At 38.7% G+C, this 17,025-nt stretch overlaps 1 protein-coding gene across 1 annotated transcript in view; it reads right to left on the bottom strand.

Annotated features, from left to right (window-relative positions):
• necab1 (N-terminal EF-hand calcium binding protein 1) overlaps positions 1–15,855 on the bottom strand; it is a 49,987-nt gene extending 34,132 nt beyond the window's left edge. Inside the window, exons 1-5 of the mRNA XM_017708642.2 lie at positions 15,625–15,855; positions 12,690–12,714; positions 8,827–8,935; positions 1,543–1,568; positions 1,163–1,260 (exon numbers count right to left, since the gene is read on the bottom strand). Coding sequence (XP_017564131.2) covers positions 1,163–1,260; positions 1,543–1,568; positions 8,827–8,935; positions 12,690–12,714; positions 15,625–15,717 — 351 coding nt within the window. The 5' untranslated portion in view covers positions 15,718–15,855. The remainder of the gene's footprint in view (positions 1–1,162; positions 1,261–1,542; positions 1,569–8,826; positions 8,936–12,689; positions 12,715–15,624) is intronic.
• Between the last annotated feature and the right edge of the window lie 1,170 nt (positions 15,856–17,025).

Here is a 17,025-nt window from a genome sequence, read left to right as displayed (position 1 = left end):
TGCTAATGTAAAATATTATTTATATTTGCCCAATTCTTCACTCTCAGAAATAAAAGTATGAAACTGTCACTGGGGCAGTGCCCCTCTTGTCACTGGGGTGGTATCCTCTAGGGTACATCTCAGTAGCTTTAGTCAAGGAACATAATTGTACCAAAATCTGCTGAAATAAAAAGAAGTTGTATTGACTCCACACAACCAATATGTTCTTTTTTTCCTGGGGAAAAACGTACTTGAGGTAGACAACTGGACCTTAAAACCACTGTTGTATCTTTGAGGGAACATTTATATTGTTTGTACCCCGATGGACAAAAAATGTACCTGCACAGGACCTTTATTTCTTCCGGTGTCGGATACTGGAATTTTCTGGAAAGATTATTATGTGAAAATCAACTCCAATGATTCCCATTACTCCATCCAAACTGTTGGTGTTGAACAGCCCCATTGTCTGCTTTGGTGTTCTCCTTTACAGGTTTCAACCTGAGAACTAACTATCAGACAAAAGTCATTCAAGAGTTCAAGAAGCTGAGCATAGAAAAACCAAGAATTTGTTGCGCTTTTTAAAAAAGGGGTTCAAAAAAACCCTGAGCAACTCGCAAACAACCTCCACGGTTATGAAACCACAGACACGTTCTAGAGCACAGGAACAATCGGTTCACAAGAGACTGTGACAGTAAAATTATAAAGGCTCTGTCACGAAACACAAACCTCGCATCAACATCAAACGCCAAAAAAGCACAAACATGAACACAGAACAAAGCATTTTTTAATAGACTTTTTTTGTAGACAAGTTTTATAGACAGGCATGATGAAGACACGCCTCCATCAGCGTGAAGGGAACATTAATGTGTGGAGAAACAAAACAAACTTCACACAATCCATGACACACACTGACGTGTTTGAGAAATATGGGTCTTAACATCCGTCCAAAGCAAATATAAGCACTATTTTCAGAAGGGGCCTCTATGTGAACATACGCTGCATCTATACTCTTACAAAAGATGGTTCTTCAAGGGTTCTTTTGTAAAGACGATGGCTCTATACAGATGCATGAACAATCAAAGAACTACTTGCCTGCACAACTTACTGGAAATCAATGTATGTGGCTACATGAAGTTGTACAGTAGGTGCACTACAATGCAAAACAATCATGAAAATCACTCACCTTTTTGGTTTTGTCCATAGCTTTTAATATAGAGACGTTCAGGTCTTCTAAAGCGGCAAGAACATTTTCATATTCCCCAAGATGTTGAGAGAAGTATTCTGAGAATGACACATAACAGTCATAATAAACAAGATAGCCATCTCACTCTTTTACAAAATCCCTTGACTTAATATTTTAAACTTCTGAATTAGATTAATTATTTATACAAGGCTGTTTTAAAGCTGTATCCCATTGAGAGCAGGTGTGACAAGCCAAGCTAAAGCACAGTAAGGACGTTTCACTAGACTGATAGTCACCACAGACGCACACTGCCCATACAAAGAAGGACACAATGTCTTATCACTGTCTCAATCATAAATTTAAAAAAAATCTCTTCTTACCACACAGCTCATCTGTGTCCACATTGCTGGAAGAAAGAGATCATACAGTTATTTCTGCTGTCCATAGATTCATAAACCCCAAAGAGTCAACAAATGAGTTTCAATAATTAATAAGCTCAATAGGTAATTCAAAGAACTGTACTTTTATGTTGGATACAGTTCAAAGGCCCAGCACCGATGTGTATATGAATCATTTATAGAACTGGTTCGCAGTCAGAGGTTAGACTAAAATCCTTTCACTTTGAATGACCCAATGTTTTAATTATGTTTATTTAATTAAAATAAATGCGTGAACAGTCCATTTTGTCACACATTCATTTTCAAAATCATGTAGAAAACCAGCAGTCATTGGGTGGAAGGCATGATGCCCCCTGGACTGGACAGCTCGCCAGTCCCTCGCAGGGCAGACACTCAGACATATGTATTCACACCTAGGGGGACTTTTGTCTGTCCAGTCAGCCTTACTGCATGTCTTTGGGCCTGGAGGAAACCCACACAGATACAGGGAGAATATGCAAACTCCATACAGAAGAGATCCTGGTCATCTGAATGGGAAACGGAATCCAGGACCTTTTTGCTGTGAGGCAATAGCGCTGCCTCCTGTGCCACCCCCATTACACACACAAAATTATAATGCCTCTGAAACCTTACCAACCTTACTCAAAAACACTGGCCATTACATGAATAACAAGCACAGCGTTGCACAGTTGTGCACACATAAAATCATAATATTTTATTAAAACACAAAAAGTTTACGGAATTGCAGAAAATATGTGTTTCTGCACTGACAGTTCTAAATGTTACACATTGATTTTCAGACTTTGGGACAGGTTTATTTCAAAACAATCTAATTGCTCACCATGTGGCCACAAGGGACAGGGATGCAGTGATGGACTACAACTCAGTGGTGACATAAAAACACGAAACAGCAGGTTTTTGGATTTTTTTTTATTTAAACTCATGATGAATCTAAATCTTTCAGTTTCATCTAAATCAAAGCATCTTCAAAAAAATAAATAAATACAAAAGAAATGTAAGCATTATTTTCACAAGTGTCTATTTAGGGATCAGGGTTTGGGACAGCCAGCTTCCAAAAAAAAAGGGCCCTATTAAATTTTGCTTTTGAGGACATTTAACTTATTACTATCTTAGTCAATGCACTGGATTTAAATAGATCATAACATCCATCCATCCATCCATCCATTTTCTAAGCCGCTTCTCCGTCAGGGTCGCGGGGGGTGCTGGAGCCTATCCCAGCAGTCTTCGGGCGGAAGGCAGGATACACCCTGGATGGGCCGCCAGTCCATCGCAGGGCAGACAGAGACAGACACTCACACCTAGGGGCAATTTAGCATGTCCAATCGACCTGACTGCATGTCTTTGGACTGTGGGAGGAAACCGGAGAACCCGGAGGAAACCCACACAGACAACATGCAAACTCCACACAGAGAGGACCCCGGTCACCCAGCCGGGGAATCGAACCCAGGCCCTCCTTGCTGTGAGGCGACAGCGCTACCCACCACGCCACCGTGCCGCCCTAGATCATAACATAATCCTTGTAAATATCTAAGGTCTGATTACTTATAATCGCTTTTAATATGCTTTTTTATGTACTTATAAAGATTCTAAGTACTTCTTGTATTAGCAAGTTTAATTGTGATTTCAGAACAGCATCTTTAATTAAACCTAGTCATGAGTACATGTGTGGTTGGTTAGTGTAGTGTAGTGGTTAACACCTCTGCCTTCTACGCTGTAGACTGGGGTTCAATCCCCACCTGGGTAAGCACCCTACACTATACCAATAAGAGTCCTTGGGCAAGACTCCTAACACCATCTTCACCTACCTGTGTAAAATGATCAAACTGTAAGTCGCTCTGGATAAGAGCGTCTGCCAAATGCTGTAAATGAGTACACTTAACCTGTCTACTGTCCAGACAGTGTTCAATCACTGCATGTGTGCGGTCATCTGTTGTTTTGTGCTAGATATGGATGGGCAGAGCCACCATAATTCTGCTTTCAGAATTGCGGACTGTCAGATTTGTGATGTGTGACAGTGATCTAGTAGTGATCACTGTCTGTGTTTGCTGCCATCCTAGAGGCAGCACAAGCTCTGCGGTCAGGCAAACCCAGTGATCTGATGGGCCAGACGGCTAGCTGATCGTCTGGCTAGACCTGTTAGCAGGAGGCACAGTCTTCAATTAACACATTGATAGAACCACAAAACCACAGAAGCCACCTGGGGTAAATCGCCAATAAGCCTAATATCACTCAATTTGTCTGTTAAATCAAAGGAAAAAAGTCTCCCCGCAACACAGACAGCAAACAACACGATTCTGTCATGAAGCACTAAAAAAAATAACAGCAGGATATCTTGTAACAGAATTGAAAGGTTGTAGGGTATAAAAGCAATGGTTTTAAACAATTTAAAACAAGTCAAGCATAACATCATTATTAAGTCGGTGCCACTGTCACGCTGAGCGTGGAATAGACTCTGGAGGGAGCACGACTTTTTCTTACGCAACACACTGACTCCCCATAGACATACACAGAACACGCATCTCTTCAGACCTGGAGACTTGCAACTAAATTACTTCAGTTCCCATTTGATACACTAAAATACTTATATAAGAGAACTCTAAGCACTTGCTGTTCAGAACCAAACATGATGCTTAAGTCATGATGATCTACGATCAGAAAGAATCTGCAATTTGATAGGAGAACATGCAGCAAGGGCTCATTTACAGAGACTTCCTTTAACATTATTAATGGGGCTGAATGTTATCGGACCACATAAAAACAAACACAACGTCTAAGTGTTAGAGGTCATTTAAATGCATGAAACATCCACCCTCCAATTTACTGCTCTGTTGTCTCATAAGGTCCTAGAGTTCATGCAGAAAGTTGGATTTGGATTACATACAATACTGTGCAAAAGTCAGAAACCACCTCTCCTTTATTAAATATCCAGTCAAAATCTATCCTCGAGGAAGCCCAGTGTTTTGCAACTAATACCTAAAACCTGGTTTGGCTAGTCAATCTTTCATTAAATTAAATCCAGGAGAAATCTGTAGCCAAACTTTGATCTTCAAGCAAAGAAAATCTTCTTGCTTTTTAATGTACTTTTGTTTATTTGTGGTGTTTTTACAAACACAAACACTTACTGCCAACATAAATGGTTTTCAATAATGTACCTACGACCTTTACACTGTATAGGTATGTAGACAATTGCACAGAAGCCTTGACAACTAAACATAATACTAAAATGTTTAGTGTGTCCACCCTTTACCTTTATTAACGCTTTCATCCTTTTCTGGAGACTCGCTTTCACTTTTTCAAATAAATCTGCAGGAATAATATTCCACACCTCCAAACTTCAGCTGTTTTTGCATGTTATGCTTTTTTTATCTAAATAATGTCAAACACATTCAATGATGTTGAGGTCTGGACTCTGGGGTGGTCAGTCCATTGTTCTGAGAACACAATCAGCTTCTTTGATTTGCAAATGCTCTTCTTGGTCTCTTTTCTCAGACAGCTGCACATCCTTTCAGACTCATAGCGCTGAGTCTTCTTCTCACAGTGGAAGGATGGACAGAAACACCTGTGGATGTTTTGGGATCTGAAGCAGCTTGATTTAATCGTCTCTCTCAAAGATGAGAGTTTAAGCGCACGCTTAAAACTATGGTTCTTCAAGGGTTCTTTAGTAGAGAAAATGAGCACTCAAAACACCCTTTGCATGATTAAAGGGTTCACTGTGAAAGGTTTTTTCAGATTGATGGAGAATGTGCTGTAAATCGTTCTATATAGAAGCTTTTTGAAAAGGGTTCTATAGAGCATCAGAAAGGGTTCTTCTATTGTAAAATGTCTGACGTAACAATAGAAGAACACTTTTTGGAGCTATTCACAACCCATTTCAAAAATGGGTTCCACTTCTCCATCAATTTAATCATGCAATCAGGTTCTTTGCGCGCCCATGGTTCTATATAGAACCATTTTCTTTACTAAAGAACCCTTGAACCCTTGACCCTTTAAGTGTATGCTGTTTATCTAAAGGGGACAGTTTTGGTGGTCTACCAGGTCTTGCACAATTGTGAGTCTTTTAATCGTTTAAGGTGTTTATTCACTTATTTTCCTTGGATTATTTTATATCTAATCTACTCAGAAATCCCATGAAAAATGAATAACTTGTACTTTATGTCCATTTTGAAGGTAAATTAAATAAATACAGGGGTCTGTGGCTTTTGCACAATACTACACTTTGGCATATTTAAAAGTCCAGTTCAAATAAGCTGTTTCAGCGTGATTGATGTTGAATTAACAGCTTTTCCGAGCGCCAAAACTGACAGAGTGTAATAGGCGTCGCTCTTGTTAGGAAGGGAAAGTAGCAGGGTCCCTCCTTTTGAGCAATATACCTGCCAGGTGTGACATGGCAGATATGGGGTTATAACATTTTCCTCCAAGCACACTGACATCTTTGACAGTTAATATCCAGGAATGTAACGGAACAGCCTCACATTTTCTGCAGAAAAAAAAAAATCTTCTTGTCAGAGTTAAAAGTATTTTGGTGTTTTAAATCCATCCATCCATCCATCCATTTTCTAAGCCGCTTCTCCGTCAGGGTCGCGGGGGGTGCTGGAGCCTATCCCAGCAGTCTTCGGGCGGAAGGCAGGATACACCCTGGACGGGTCGCCAGTCCATCGCAGGGCAGACACACAGACACAGACAGACACTCACACACTCACACCTAGGGGCAATTTAGCACGTCCAATTGGCCTGACTGCATGTCTTTGGACTGTGGGAGGAAACCGGAGAACACGGAGGAAACCCACGCAGACACGGGGAGAACATGCAAACGGTGTTTTAAATGTTAATGTAAATCGTTCTTTGTTTGTTTGTGTTTGTTTGTTTGTTTGTTTGGTTGTGTATTGTTATTGTATGAAATCAATATTGTGTTATTGTATTATTATTACTGTTGTTTCTGATCATTTATGCATTATATATTTTTTTGCCCACCATTACAAATATTTTGTACATCATTACTTCTCTTTCTTAGGCTGACATGTGCTTCACATGAGGCTGCATGATATGAACATAAAATGTGATGCTCAATAAAGCTGCTGAATATCACAATTTGAGAGGTGATAAATTATTACAATAGTGTGCCAAAATTACAAAAGTACCACTCAGCATAAGAAGCCAGATGATAGGACGTGATAGCAAGGTTCAAACTCTTCATCCACTTTATTCCAATAATCTAACTGAGGAGTATGAAGTAATACAATCTGTCAATGAAGCTCTTAATGACGTGTTTCTCTCAGAAACACAGATAGCTACGACAATAAAAAACAATTTAGCAGACAGCACTAGTTTTTACTTTAAGTGAATCTATGACAGAGCAATCAAATCCATTAAACTGTGCTTATTATCATTACAGAAGTAAACAGAAGACTCGCTGCCACCGAACGCTGCTACAAAAAAGGCCCTTATCTTAAGTGATCTTAAGCTAGAGAAGTGTCTAATCAAAGTTTAAGGGGTTAACAAATGTTATTAAGAAAGGGAATATAGCCGACATTAATGCTGAATAAAGATAAGGCTATGCCAACCATGGCTAAGAGGTTCCAGGCTGGGCCTGCAGTGTAAAAGCCTCCTCACAGTTCTTAGATGTTCCACACAACAAAGCCTGTGTTTATGACTTTTGCTATCAGGCACAGGACTGTTGAGGGGGCAAGAGCTAAAAACAAGTAAGCTTCAGTAACTTCCATCAGCCAACACAAACAGTGGCCATGCTAGAGAGAGATTCATTTGGCACCTAGTGCTCTGTCAACAAACATCAAAGCACCAGGGCTAAGAGAGGAATCCCTGCTCAATCTATATTGTGCTGGTATTGAAATCTGTGATAAGAAAAAAGTCTCTGTAGTCAAAATAGATGGCAGGGCATCAACATACACTAACACCTACCTTGTGGGTGATATCAAGTATTTTTTACATACATATCTGTAGATGCTGATACATAAACATTTAAAATATATATATATTCTAAGCCGCTTATCGTTCTGAGTGACAGGGCTCAGTAGTCCCGGGGCTTAGGTTCACCTAAACGTTCTGCTCTTCTGGAGCTCGGTAAATACATCATTAAATATTGGTTTAAAACATTGGCCAAATCTAAACATCTATCTGAGATGTTATTTTTAAAAGCAAATTTCTGCTGATAACAATATGATTCCAAATTCATTGTGCGACCTTAATCTACCGCGGTAATCAAGACCACCAGTGGTGAGTCCGAGTCAAGTCCGAGACCAGGAGTAGCTGAGACCGAAACAAGACAAAGACCAGATTAAGATTTTTTTTAAATATAAAAAAATAAAAAGAAGAAAGGGGGGAAAATAAATATAATTTAAAGTACATTGTACATTCATTATAATACATCCTATAAGAAATAACAATGTATTTTATAATATATTTAGTAAAACATAACATCAAATAAAACATAGCCTAAAATGTATTATTATTATTATTATTACTATATTATGGTCTAAGTTACTAACATATCAAGCATTTATTATTAAGCATTGTAACTTTTGGAAGTAAATGATGGTGATTATTCTCAGTTTCTTCTATAAAATCTTCTATAAAACCAGAATCATTGCATAAGTCAAAGTAAACATAAACCAAACAACATTCATCTATTTTACCTATTAAATGAAAACTTAGTAATTGGTAACATTCTGATCTGCTCTCAGGGGATTGTTCGAATTTTAGAACCAATGAACATCTAGAAAAACAGCACCCAATTAAGCCACCATGGAAAGCTTAATTAGATTCTCAACCAGCAGAACAGATTTGATTTAAACATGTAGAGAAAGGACTGTTTTATTCTATTTGAAGGTTTTGTTGATATTTAATCATGATGGAAAAAAGGTCCAGTTTCCAGATGGAGGCCCAGCTCTTGACTGGTCTCGACAAGAATTCACCTTTTCCCAATGCTGAGATTAGACCAAGTCCAAATGATGTTCAGACCAGTCCAAGACCAGAACACTAGTTCATGCTTTTGAGGCTGAACTCAAGCACTACAACACAGGCCTAATCTACACTCATTGTCCATTTTATCAGCTCCACTTTTTATACAGGTGAACTTTGTAGTTCTACAATTACAGACATCTGTTTCTCAGCATACTTTGCCTCCTTTTACCCCCACAAGACTATTTATTATTATAAATAATTGCTTTGGTGTTGAAATTACATAGATACAGTACGTGTAAACAGGGAATACATTACTTTATTACTTACTCTGTATTATGAGTATCAATCGTGTGGAAGAGCTCTTTAAGTTCATCTCCTGACAGAACTCCATCTGAGAAATAAGCCTTAAACTCCTCAAAGGACAACTTCCCATCATCTGTTAAAGTAAAACAAAGTGTTAAAGCATCAGCATTGAGTAATTACTCAAAAGAATGCATCCATAAAACAGTACTTACTTATTTAAAAAAGTAATGGGATTACTTTACTCATTACTTCCTGGAATTAATCTCATTAATCATTAGTTTACATACCCATTAAATTACTCATGTTGCTCACTAAAACCCAAACACATCCGTACTAATTAGAAAGTACAAGAGAAACAAACTAGAACTTTTCAGTAGTTTATTTGGAAACAATTAGCTAATCACAGTAAACTTCATTGGAACGGCCTCTCACTATACCTGACCTTTACCAAGTCAGATGGTAGTGCTTGATTAAAATTATTAACAGCTGTTGTTGTTCAAAAACCTAGAAAGTGGTCAGTAGAAACAGTCCAGAAACAGAAACACTTGAAATTAAATCTTGTAAAGCTTGCAGAGTTACTGTGGAAATTTGATCTGTTTGTTCTCTCCATCAGTTTCTGCTCATAGGACAAACTGCAGTCGTGCACAAAGGTTTGCACACCCCTGGTCAAATTGTTGGTGAAAATGTTTTGTCCTCTACACTCAAATATGGTATTTACTGCAAATTTCCATGCACAATTTCTGTTTCTTCGCTGAGTTTAATATAGTGGAAAAAAATAAGACACAAAATATAAAATGTGCCATAACTATTGCACAGGCTACATTTTATGTTTAATTATTTTTTCCAATATGGTCAATTCAGTAAAGAACCAGCAATTATATATTAAAATGTGCAGAAGTGTGTTCCGTGTAGAGGAAGTGCTAAAATATTTCCACCTTGAAAATCAAAACCTACAGAGCCTTGCTGGTGACATCCCAGATAAATAAAAATAATGCGTGGCCAAGCCACTGGGAACGAGATCCTAATGCGTGGACACGACTTAGTAAGGCGTGGGAACAAGATAATGCCTTATTAAGCTGGGTCAAGGCTTAATTATCTCATTCCTACATCTTACCAAGTCATGGCCACGACTTAATTATCTCATTGCCACTCCTTACTAAGTCATGGCCATTATGGCATTATTTTTATTTATGTGGGATCTCACCAGCAGGGCTCCATAAATACCATCATTCGGCCAGGGGTGCCCAAACTTTTGCATGCGATTTTAAATGCACCACATATCAATAATATTTCTCTGCTAAAGAGGTATGATTATTATGAGTAAGGAAATTCTTAAGTCAGTAACTGTAATGCTATCATGTTAATGTGTTACAACACTGTTACAGGGAGAAGTATTTACAATACTGCAATACGTTACTTTGTACCGTGTTACCCCCAGCACTGTTAGGCAGTCATATACATGGCACAGAGCAGTGTTTTCAGTTCCAATTCTGGGAGGCTGGAGTCCAGCTTTGTGATTTGCTCCAACACACCAACTAAACCTGCTAATTAACTGATGAGTCAAATCAAATTACGCTAAACTTCAGCTCTCTAGGATGTGAATAGCCTGGCACAGGGTGAAGTGTAGAAAATACTGATTTGTATTTCATATAATAAGTTCTGAGCCGTTGGGAGTGAGCACTGTGTAGGTGTAGAAACAGACATGCCCCACCATAATGTATGTGAGGGGGCAGTGAGCTTGTGTGCCTGTGCCCTCAGGTTGGTCTGCAAATGGTGACATACACAAGTCCTGAGGTGAGTCATACTGGCATGCACTCAAAATAGCATGAACATAAGCATGACGGCACAGGCTACACGCAACACAGCCACTTATTCTGAATTTCAAAAAATGAGACACATAGGAGGAGCACTGGGGGAAAGAGAAAGAATGGAAAGGGGAGTGATGGGGAGGAGGACAGACCACTGTGAAATTTAGTTCTCTTACAAAGGCCTGTGGTTGGTATAGTGTAGTGGTTAGCACCTCTGCCTTCTACGCTGTAGACTAGGTTTCAATCCCCCACCTGGATAAGCACCCTACACTATACCAATAAGAGTCCTTGGGCAAGATTCCTAACACCACCTTTGCCTACTGGTGTAAAAATGATCAAATTGTAAGTCGCTCTGGATAAGAGAGTCTGCCAAATGTAAATGACTATGTTATGGCAAGTCATTGTGAAGTCTATCATTTAAAGCTGCACTACGTAAGATATTTTGTTAAAATTGAAAGGTGTACCATCACTGCATCAAAAACTTGCTAAATATGGTGAGCATGCACTGCTGCGAGTTGCCCTGTAAAGCCTGAAATAATCATTTAAAAGTCAGGAGGTGTCAGGTCGGCTATATGCCTTTATGTATTTATCAAAAAGAAGGTCTGGAGTTGATGTTTAGGTCTCAAATGCAAAATCAACATTTATACAGCTGAAGATATAATAACAGCAGTAGAACTTTCTTTTTGAATTCTCTTTCAACACACACAATCATTTGCTTGGACAAGGGATCTAAAGCACAACTGACATTTCAAACTGGTTTTAAATCGTAAGAGATGTCTACATTCATTGGCATTTTTACATGTATTTATTAAATTACACTGTTTGTAAATAGAGTCACTATCATCCATAAATGTTCAATATTCTCATGAGAAATATCACACCTGCTACATTCTTTATACTTTTTTATTTTACTTTCTATTATTTTAATTTGTATCATTTTTATTCTTTTTATAATTTTAAATAATAGGTTTAAATTATTTTGTCTTTTCTCTTTAATATGTTACATTCCATATTAGCTTATATTCTTCTATTATTCCTACTTCATTGTTGTTTTTTTCGTTGTTAATGTACCATTAGGTTTGCTGCTCTATTTCATTGTATGTTGTACATTTCATTGTTCATTGCAATGACAAAGTATCTTAGCTTTGCTGCAATTACACATTTCAACCAGAGAGGTCGCCAAATTCCCAAATCTTACATAGTGTACATTTAAGTGGACCAAATATGTACAATAACATATATTTGAGAAATATAGATTACACAGATTAACAAACAAGGATTAACAAAGTTCTGTACTGGGATGAACACCAAATGAATAGCCAGGTTACTGTTAGAAAGGTTCAATAGTGAATATCTCTCACAAAACACTATAAATGTTATGAATTCTAAGTGCCTCATAAGTCAAAGATGTGCACAAGATTTGCATGAAGTTCATATTACATTCTATTTTATTTACATTCATGCATATAAAAGATGTTCTAGTCTTATCCAAAGTGACTTACAATTTATTCATGATAGAGATGTGGCTATATGTAGTGTGAGGAGTCTTGTCCAAGGACTTTGTGTAGGGTGGTGTGAACCAAACTCCACTAGCCTGCATGGAGTGTTACACCAACCTAGGTAAATGTGATTTTCTGGGAATTTGGGATTGTCTAACAATATTACAATCTAATTACTTATCTTAGATCTGGTCTCTGAACTGCCTCACAAATACAATTATCAGTGCTTACATGCTCGACAAAACTATCAGCTGTAGTATGTGCCTTGAATATAATTCTACAACTTGATCAACAAGACAAAATCTAAATTTCTCTACTCTTCTGTGAGAATGATGACAGTCAAAGGCGGCCCAAACATGAGCTCACAATGACAGTTTCTTGTGTAAAAGCACTAAAATATTGACTGCCATTAATAGAGGTATGGACAGTCCAGTGTTTCCATGACAACAGAGCAACAGCACTGGCGTGAGAGGGACAGGCACACAGAGAAACTAAGTCTGCCTTGGCATGGGCTTATTGCCTGCAACATATATATTATGCAAGCATGGACTCAATAAGGACTGAAAACAAAACATCTTACCATTTTTATCAGCTCTTCTCAATATCTGAAAAAGAAGAGAACATTGTGATAATATAACTGGACGTAGCAGTTCTCCGTTCAGTTAATCATGAGGAGATACTTCTGTACCATAGGGTTCAGATGATCATCATTGGAGAGAGCTCTTAAAGTGGTATTTAGTGCTGGGTGTTCCATCATCTATACAGGTATATTGATAACAAAAGCTTAACTGCAGTAAATGTGGGAGCTCCAGATTGTTTTGAAAGAACAGTTTACCACTTTCTGTCTGGTAAACAATTACAGTACATTATAAGGTTGCTTTTGGTGTAATTTTAAGACAAGAAAAGAGAACATATCAGAAGACCACCCTTCATTTATTTAATTTCCACTCAAAACAGACGGCAAATACAAGTTACACATTTTCAGGAGATAGTTCTGAGATTAGATATAATAAATCCCCTTGCATAACGAAGAGGAAAGTCAAAGGAAAATAAGAGAAAAAAACGGAAGCTTCCAAAACGGAAGTTGAAAAAATGATTAAAACTATAGAGAAAATGGGACTCACTAGCTACCGCGTAAGACATGGTAGAGCACCAAAACTCAAAACTATCCCCAAATAAGCAGAACTTAAAGCGTTCATCTTTGCGAGAGAGAGAGAAGAAAATTAGGCTCCACTCTTGATTCAGATTTGAAAAAGTCCACAGGTGTTTCTGTCCATCCTTCAACTGTGAGAAGATACTCAATACTATGAGTCTGAAAGTCTGATGTGTAGCTGTTAAGAAGCCATTAGTGAGAGAAGGAAAGAGACTGAACAATGGGCATCCACCACAGAGCCCAGACCAGACCCTTGGATACTTGGATCAAGAAAGTCAAAGGCTGGACAAATAAACACTGAAAATTTTGATATTATAGTTAGTTGTTGGAGATTTTTATGTCATTTTCTGTTAAATATTTGTTTGCTGATCCTTTGATGCCGAAAATGAATGTAATTTTGAGTGGATATGAAAGGAATGGTGGTCTCTGACTTTTGTACAGTACTATGGGTCAGGTTTGTGCGACATTCTTTTGCCAAGCGTTCATTGACTTTAGTAATGCGAACTCAATTATCGTCTAATACCATGATACTCTGATATAATTGGAAAATACTGTGATACTAAATTTTATAGACCCCTAAGAAACAGTGGTCTAAGCTTATGGTAAAACAGTGAAAGAGAGCTTCTAAGAACAGTCAGGATTTAAGAGAAACTACAGACCCCGAGCTCAGTAACACTCTATTAAGTAGGATGTTATTTCACAGCAAGAATATTCACACTCTAAAAATTATACCGTGGTGTGCATGCCAAGAGCATGCTGCATTTAGCTTCCTCCAGAGAGAGGAAATACTGCAAATCTATGCCACCACTCTTTTAGAGACCAATGCTTTTATTAACCCAACCCTTTTATTTTAACCAAAATGCCTTAATGTTTGTGGTTTTTCCCCCTGAAGATCAACATTTGCCACTGGAAGCATATCAGGCTTAAAAGCTATAGCCTTAATTCTTTTCTTAAATGCAGTCCAATTAATCAAAACAGTGATTCATCTCATAAACAGGCTCAGCACTAAGATCATTCTTTTTTTAGCATCGTGGAGATGTGTGTCATCTTAGCCATCAGTGTCAGGATTATGGCGGCGACACACTCACCACATTCACGGTGACACAAAATATGAGAGCCATAGTAAAAAACAAGGTTTCATTAAGTGACATTAATCATTCTTTGGCTTATCACCAAGCGCATATAAAGCCCAGTGGAACGACTTCTGTACACCACGCAAAAAGCACGGGTACATTCTACCTGCTCACCAAAATCATGCTGAACAAACCAACTTTAGAAATTAAATCACATTTTTACTTTACAGAATTGGAGACATGCACTTCTATGAGCAAGACAAAGAGAAGCCAAAAGAATAGGAAACTTAAGCCTGAGGCACACCTTCCTCCGGTCCTCCAGAGGGTTCTAGAAACCTCTGATCAAAGTGTAAATTCCATTTATTCTTAAAAAATTCAGCATAATTCAACCATTAGAGTGTGTACAATGTCATTCAGAGCATGTTGTTGTGAAGTGCTCCATTGTGGACATACTCTTTACAGTGGTGGTGATAGCAACCAGACGTCTGAAGCAATAAATGTATCTAAAAACTACATCAAAGAGAGTCATTACATTAAATTGTAAAATGTTGGGTGATGCCTGAGACACTGCTTTACAGTATTGAGATGATTTTAACACATTTTTGGAAACCCAGTAATGGCACATGGAGGGCTTTGTGTGGCTATATATATATATATATATATATATATATGTATATGTGTGTGTGTGTGTGTGTGTGTGTGTGTACACATACATACATATATATGTTGGATAGTGAATAAACTGGCTATTGGAGACAATGTGACTCCTGGTTCCTATCAGCTCCACTATAAATCAGAGTTGGTAAGTTTCTCTATAAATAAACCATTTCACATCAAACTGCTCTGAATGACTGTTTATATCTCAACCACTGAGTCATACAGGATTTTTAAAAATCAGTATGAATCCTCTTTAAGTCTTACACAGAGGATGAAAACATCTGGATGAGTTTTTTTCCTGTTGTTTAAGCACTGGCTGTCAAACTACACCTTCTTTTGCCATTAAATATTAATGATGATAATAACAACAACAATAACAATAATAATAATAATAATAATAATAACCGTATTACCCTTACAATAAATATGCCATCGTGTAGCCTAAAGAGAATTAATGTAACTCTTTAACACAACGTTAAAAATGAACAGTCTGGAACAGCAACACGATCTCTAACTCCACCATCATATTTATCATCAGCTCAGAACTGACAGTGTTCATCAGCACAGCTCAGCGCTGCTTCCACAGCCAGCCGTTCAGTGCGCGCTGCCCCGCGTTTAGCGGTTCTACTCACGTCCAGAAAGATTGACATTCCCTTCTTTAACTCCACTGGAGTGCTGGCTTCGTCGGACAGGGACTGCGCCTCTTCAGAGCAATCCATTCTCATTCACTGCGAGGAGGAGAGCAGCGCAGGCTAGCGGTCCCGGTGTCCTCGGTGAAAAACCCCGGTTCACCCACAGCTGTGGGAGGCAGAACTCACGCGCGTCCCCGCCCCTGTGCGCGCGACACAATCCACAGGTTCCACCGTACTGTGCGCGCTCCCGCCTCAAAACGCACAAATGAACGCCACACTCATTCACTCACTCATTCGCTCACTCACTCACTTATTCACTTACTCACTTATTCACTCACTCATTCGCTCACTCACTCACTTATTCACTTACTCACTTATTCACTCACTCATTCGCTCACTCACTCACTTATTCACTTACTCACTTATTCGCTCACTCACTCACTTATTCACTTACTCACTTATTCACTCGCTCACTCACTCACTCACTCACTTATTCACTTATTCGCTCACTCACTCACTTATTCACTTACTCACTTATTCACTCGCTCACTCACTCACTCACTCACTTATTCACTCATTCGCTCACTCACTCACTTATTCACTTACTCACTTATTCACTCACTCATTCGCTCACTCACTCACTTATTCACTTACTCACTTATTCACTCGCTCACTCACTCACTCACTCACTTATTCACTTATTCGCTCACTCACTCACTTATTCACTTACTCACTTAGTCACTCACTCACTCACTCACTTATTCACTTACTCACTTATTCACTCGCTCGCTCACTCACTTATTCACTTACTCACTTAATCACTCACTCACTCACTCACTCACTTATTCACTTACTCACTTATTCACTCGCTCGCTCACTCACTTATTCACTTACTCACTTATTCACTCGCTCGCTCACTCACTTATTCACTTACTCACTTAGTCACTCACTCACTCACTTATTCACTCATTCGCTCACTCACTCATTCACTTACTCACTTATTCACTCATTCACTCGCTCGCTCACTCAATCACTCGCTCACTCACTAACTCGCTCGCTCACTCACTCACCCACTAACTCATTCGCTTACTCACTCACTCACTCATTAACTCACTCGCTCGCTTGCTCGCTCACTCACTCACTAACTCGCTCACTCACTCACTAACTCGTTCGCTCACTCACTAACTCGCTCGCTCGCTCACTCACTCACTAACTCGCTCGCTCACTCGCTCACTAACTCGCTCGCTCACTCGCTCACTCACTAACTCACTCAACAACTCACTCATTCACTTACTCACTCGCTCACTCACTAACTCACTCGCTCACTTGCTCGCTCACTCACTCACGCCAGTCCCCAATTCTTTACAATGCTTTTTTCTCACAAGAGGCAATTTGATGAAT

The sequence above is a fragment of the Pygocentrus nattereri genome, chromosome 27 (genome assembly GCF_015220715.1).
Source record: "Pygocentrus nattereri isolate fPygNat1 chromosome 27, fPygNat1.pri, whole genome shotgun sequence".
Classification (NCBI taxonomy): Eukaryota; Metazoa; Chordata; class Actinopteri; order Characiformes; family Serrasalmidae; genus Pygocentrus; species Pygocentrus nattereri.
The sequence above is the reverse complement of the archived record's forward strand: the minus strand, read 5'-3'. Positions and strand labels throughout refer to the sequence as shown.